At 44.6% G+C, this 6,000-nt stretch overlaps 1 protein-coding gene across 14 annotated transcripts in view; it reads right to left on the reverse strand.

Annotated features, from left to right (window-relative positions):
• BPTF (bromodomain PHD finger transcription factor) overlaps nucleotides 1–5,443 on the reverse strand; it is a 91,111-nt gene extending 85,668 nt beyond the window's left edge. For 13 of the 14 annotated variants that reach the window (XM_065563628.1, XM_065563634.1, XM_065563624.1 and 10 more), the window contains exon 1: nucleotides 4,561–5,344. In XM_065563628.1, the coding sequence (XP_065419700.1) occupies nucleotides 4,561–5,200 (640 nt within the window). In that variant the 5' untranslated portion in view covers nucleotides 5,201–5,344. Of the gene's footprint in view, nucleotides 1–4,560 lie in introns of all 14 variants that reach the window. The other variant, XM_065563632.1, reaches the window with a different exon arrangement.
• Between the last annotated feature and the right edge of the window lie 557 nt (nucleotides 5,444–6,000).

Consider the following 6,000-nt stretch of genomic DNA (forward strand, 5'->3'; position numbering starts at 1 on the left):
TATATATTAATACCATGTGACACTGAGATCATAGGTCAAATTTGAAACCTTACTGCAGAACTAAAAGAAATTTACAAGGTAGCTAGTATGGCACAATATCCAACTGCTAATAAGCTAAGGAGGAGTTCAAATCCAACTATTCACACAAAGAATGCTCTTTTTTTAATTTATGCAAATAGACCATAATTGTTTCGGTTTTTATTTTAAATGGATTTTTAAGAGATTCTTGAGCTAGCATACAAATTCTCCCCTTTCTGGTAAAAGCTGCAAGTCAATGCAACAGAATTAGCCACAAACCTATTCACTTGTTCTTTTACACAAACTTCTCACTAGGATTGTCAAATCACCTCTTGTGTTCCTTCATAATAGGCATGATGTCTAGGTGACATCTCCTCTACATAATTAAACAACCAGTTAGAGACTGCCTCAAGAGAAGCCATGCCAGGTTTTATTTAAAGCCCAGTGCATGCTTGGTAAAGACTTCAGGAGTTTAGTCAGTGCTGTGTGAATATTCCTACAGCGCAGACACGATCAGTAAAGTTTAGTTTACGTACCTCAATATCAAACCTTAGTGCCTCCATTTAAATAACTCCCCTTCATTTAAATAACCTGGTACATAAGAGAATATTAGGCAATAAAAATTACAGTTAAAAAGTTTGAGAGATGTGCAACACTTATTCTCCAATAGAATAATTCTGCTACAAAAGTAAGAACACTCTGGTAAAGTGACTAGCTTCAGAAGCAAATAATGATGGCTTATAGCTGCATTAACTTTCACATTGATGGAATCCAAGTCAAGAAATTTAATGAAGTGTTTGTACATATAGTCCTCTGGCTCTTCACAAATCAAGTGCTTAGGAATCATTTGTCAGCCATTCTGACATTTCATTCTCTCAGTTAGCCAAAACCCTGATTTGAAGACATGCTGCAAGAACCAACTGCTTTCCCTGGGTTTTGTGGGAAAAGGAGGAAATAATTGAGAAAGAGATGGAGGGTAGGATGAGACTGATTGTTCGGGCATCTTGTTTAAGCACATGGTTTTAAATTAAGCAATGTACCTGAGGTATTGGTATGTATTTACATCATAATAAGCTTAAAGTAAAAGGTTAGAGTGGACACGTGGAGGAGACAATGTTTTGAAATACAGAACACAAAGGATAACTATCTCAAAATTTGCTTGCTAAAATAATGGACGTCAAAGGCATAATAGAATAGGGATACTTGGATCAGCGTTGCATCAAACTACAGTACATTTGCTGAACTAGTCAAAGTCCTTCTACCAGCTGATTGGCAAAACATGACTGATGCTGGCTCCCCCAGCAAAAGAAAAACATCACATCCCTTGGAAGCAACAAGCAGCCATAATGGTTGTGCTTACAACTGAATCTGCACTAATTGTCAAGCTTTATGTCAATGCCATAATGATATTCCTAAGATTTTTTTTTTAATTTTCTCAACTTAAATATTCAAGTATCAAAAGTATTAGATACTCCAATATGCACATTCAAGAGACATCACAAACTTTCCAGTAGAACAAAAAAACTGAGCCCCCTTCCCCCACTCACACACACAACGGAAGATCAACCTGTGAAACTCCATGCCTGAGGATGTTGTGAAGGCCAAGACTATAATAGGGTTCAAAAAAGAACTAAATAAATTCATGGAGGATAGGTCCATCAATGGCTATTAGCCAGGATGGGCAGGGATGGTGTCCCTAGCTGTAAATGGGTGACAGGGGATGGATCACTTGATTACCTGTTCTGTTCATTCCCTCTGAGGCACCTGGCATTGGCCACTGTTGGAAGACAGGATACTGAGCTAGATGGACCTTTGGTCTGACCCAGTATGGTCATTCTTATGCTCTAGGGACATATCATCATATTATTTTTCAATATATTAATAGATTTTTAAATTTTTTAGAATTGTATCTCACTCATGTAAACTGAACGTGATTTTTGTTTGAAGTGTCCACATATGGCTGGTGAGAAGTGTTTGACTGACACTTGTACTTAAATTGTCTGCACAGCACAGGCAGCAGCATCATAATTTCCCCACACACATCTCTACAAAAATGCTGCAACCATGAATAGGACCACACCTCCAATGAGAGGGCAGTTCAGGTTCCATGCCCAAATCACTTCTAGGATCTGATGAGATTAAGATACCAGTTACTGCTATCTGTAAGTGGCAGTGTTTGTGATACACATATTTGTTCAGCAGGAACTGGACACAGACTTACAGCTGGCCAAATTAAAAGTTGGTACTTTATTATTCATCACCTGTAATAAGCAACATTAGGCATCACTTGCTTCTTTTCTGAAGATAAGAATTTGAGAGACAACTTAAGACACACAATTATTTAAGTAACTTAAAAAGTAAACCTTTCAGTATACTGCTAAAATACCAGACAGGCTACAATACAGTTTTTCTTGCCACCAACTGGCAACTCAGCAACAAGTTTGGGATCTATATATGTGATGCCTCAAAAGATAACATTTTAAATTTACACATTTTTAAATTTGAGATTTAAACTCAAATAAGCACATAAATTTATAATTCTACCAGTTCTTATAAAGTGCATTGTTGTTTTAGTAGTAGGCACTTAAATACCACGTACACCTGTGTATGCATACAGTGACAATATGCACATGTGCCCAAAGGTATCTTGTTGCTTGCCAAAATATTTAATCTCTTTAATTTAGGTACTTTTTCTCAGGACTTGAGAAATTCTCTATTGTATTCTGTATAATGGATCTTACACCTGGATTTTTGGCATCAAAATATTTCTCAGCATGAACCTATGAAGTCAGGAAACAAATTCTTCCCTTGACCAAGCAGGAGAAGGTGGGTAACTATGAAAAGCTCCCACATAACTATTACATTTCCATTTAGTTAAGAAAATGCAGAATAGTAACTTTCAGTGCTTGGGTCTAACTTGGTACAAGAGTTCATCTTTAAACAAGAACTATTTGAAAGACATCAAACTGATCAAAGTACGATCCCTACAGGTGAACTAAAATCCATTTTCCAAAAGATGATCTCTCTTTGGTAGTTACATTATATTTAAATTGTCTTGCAATTTCTTTTAAAAGACTACTGAATTTAGGATCCTTAGGATATGAAAGTGGTGCCTTTACAAAAAAAATTCTACTCCTTTCGAAGTTTTGCAAAGCCACATAATGGCATCCCCTTTGCATATATCCATTAAGTAGACAAATAATTAAAACAAATGACACATTCTAGCAACCTGAACTACTACTTCTCCTTCTCAAAAGTTGTCTACAAGTTGTACAAGACCACACAGCTATTTTATTAAGTTCAATAAATTCACACAAGCTATGTGTTTTTCTCCCCAATACCAAATACTTAGACTGCAAGAGTGTTTGTTGCCTATGGCCCAATTCATCAAGATAATTTAAATGTATGCCTGGGCTTAAATATCTCCCTGAATCAGGACCTTTTTTTTTAAAAAAAGGTCAAGCCTAAACTCTACCGGAGTGAAAGAGAACCGTAAATAAAAAGTGGTGCAAATCTAGACAAATCATAATTTTTGAGTGAAGCTTCAAAAACTCCTATAATAAAGCAAATTATGGGAAAAGAGGAGTGCAGGGTTTAAAAATTTGAAAGATGACCAGATTGTTGTTACTGATGTAAAAAGAATACATTTTATAATTAAAATAGTAAAACTGTAAATCCACATAATCAAAGTGAGCCTCAAACCCCTAATTAATAAACCAAGTTTTAAAGTTTGCGACATTTTAAAATAAATGCAGTGTTTAAATGCAAGTATTCTGAAGACTTAAACCTACTTCACCTTTGATTTCCATTTTTACCACTTTTAATTCTATGTTTGGATGTGGTTTTTTTTTTTTTTTTTAAACACACCAGTAACTAAAACTGGGTTTAAACCAGTGCAATGAAGCCCTGTGAATTTTTCCCCAAACTGCAACAATGCAATCTCCATTTTGAACAATGCACCTCCTTTCCCTTCTAGTAAAGCTAGTTTTGTTCTGAGGCCACTAAACACTATATGCATGTCTGCAAGGCACACTTGCAAATCCTGAGTTTAATTTTTGGAGGACACCTCATGTTGCATGCACTTCCTTTCCTTGTGTCTGCAAGAAGAACTTGATGTTAACAGGCATCCTTGTCTATATGTATTTGCAAGGACCCTTTTAGTATGCATGCATCTCCTTTTCCTTTATAAAAGTACCATTGGATGCTCTATACAAGTCCTTTGCCACTGTTTGTGAACACTTTCTGGCGTAGCATGCGTCTATGTAGTTGCAAGCCCTCTCTCTGTGTGTGATAGCATCCTTACTGTGCACATATTATTTCTCCTTCCCTGTGTGAGTTTATAAGCACCTTCTGATTCTCAACGCATTTGTGTGGTTGCCAGCACCACTTGATTTGCATGCCTCTCTCCCCCTGTGTCTGCTCGCAGGCATCCCTTGCTATTGCTTGCCTTCCCCTTCCCCTGGGAATGTGTGTTTCCAGACCTAGAGGGAGCATGTAGGGTGCCCTCCCCTTCGTTTACAGTGCATCCCATTGACTGTATACCTGGGGTGCTGCTGTAGGTGCTGTGGCTCCTGAAGCTGCTCTCAGTGCAATAGCTGGCATCATCTTCATCCTCCATCTCCTCGGGGTAATCGGAGTCGTCGTCGTCGTCTTCCTCCATGATCTCCTCTTCCTCCTGCTCCTCGGAGTCCTGGTTATCCTCGGGGTCCCCCTCCTCTTCCTCTTCGGACACCACGCTCTCCTCCTCCTCTTCACTCTCATGATCATCGTACACCACTTTGCTGATGCTCCTCCTGGACGAGGCAGCCCTGCCTTGGCTGCTGCAGCTGCCTCCTGCGCCTCCTCCCCCTGCTCCTCCAGCCCCAGCCCGGCCCCTGCCCCTACTGCTGCTGCCTCCACCACCAGGGGTGCTGCTGCTGCCGCTGCCTCCCTTCCTCTTGCTGCCCCCTCTGGGGGAGGCGGTGGAGGAGGAAGAGGCCTGAGCAGCCCCGGCCCCCCTCGGCCTGGGCCCCACCGCCTCCACCTGGGCCGAGGCCGCCCACCTGCCCCGACTGCTGCCCCGCTGCCGGGACCTCAGCCCCCCAATGGGGCCCGGTGGGGCGGGCGGAGCCGGGGAGCTCGCCTGAGCGGTGGCCGCCGCAGGCTGCTGCTGCTTGGGCGGCCTGCCTCGCCGGCCCCGCATCTCTGGGCGCTGGCCGAGGGGGGAAGGGAGGGGCAGGGAAGGCTGGGGAGGGCGCTCGGAGTCCGGACAGGCAGCTGCGGGGAAGCTCCCCCCCCTGCGAGGGTTCCGGGCCGGGGAGGGGGGCCGCCGAACTGCGAGGGCCGGGGGATCAATCCGAATTGCCGGCGTCCCGCTCCGGATCGCTACCGGCCGCCATCTTGTTTCTTCGTCTCTGCCTCGGCTCGCTCCGCTCTGACTGGGGGAAGCGGCGGCGGCAGCAGGCCCTGAGCGCCTCACGTGACCTGCCAGGCCGCCGAGCTCCGGCAGGTGGCGCTGCGGCGCCGGCAGCTCCTCGGCTGGAGAGCCATGTTAGCGCCCCAGCGCCGGGCAACGCTGCCCGCCCCTCAGCCCACCTCCCGGGCGCTCATCCCTGGGCGCGAGGCTCCCCTCGACTCCCGCAAGGTTCCCTGGGCCCTACGGCTGCAGCCACCACAGGGGTCTCCTCATACCACAGCTACAGAGAGTACAGGGCTGCCCCCGCCCAGGGCTCTCTGCCTCCTGGAGCTTTCTAGCCTCTGCACCTGCCGCAGGGCTCTCCTCACGCAGCCAGTACAGAGCCTCCATCCCCAGGACTCCCTCTACTCTATACCTGTGTCCAAAGCGTGGCATCCCTCCACCCCTTGCCAGCTTCAATCCCCACAGTCTGCTGTTTCCCCCCTGCTCCAGAGCCTAGGCACAGGGCTCTTCCCCCTCCGTATTGCTGCACAGGCCAGTCATAGCACTCCCACCCAAACCACACACCCTCAGTAGGGCTTCTCCCA

This window comes from Chrysemys picta, chromosome 12 (assembly GCF_011386835.1).
Source record: "Chrysemys picta bellii isolate R12L10 chromosome 12, ASM1138683v2, whole genome shotgun sequence".
NCBI lineage: Eukaryota > Metazoa > Chordata > Testudines > Emydidae > Chrysemys > Chrysemys picta.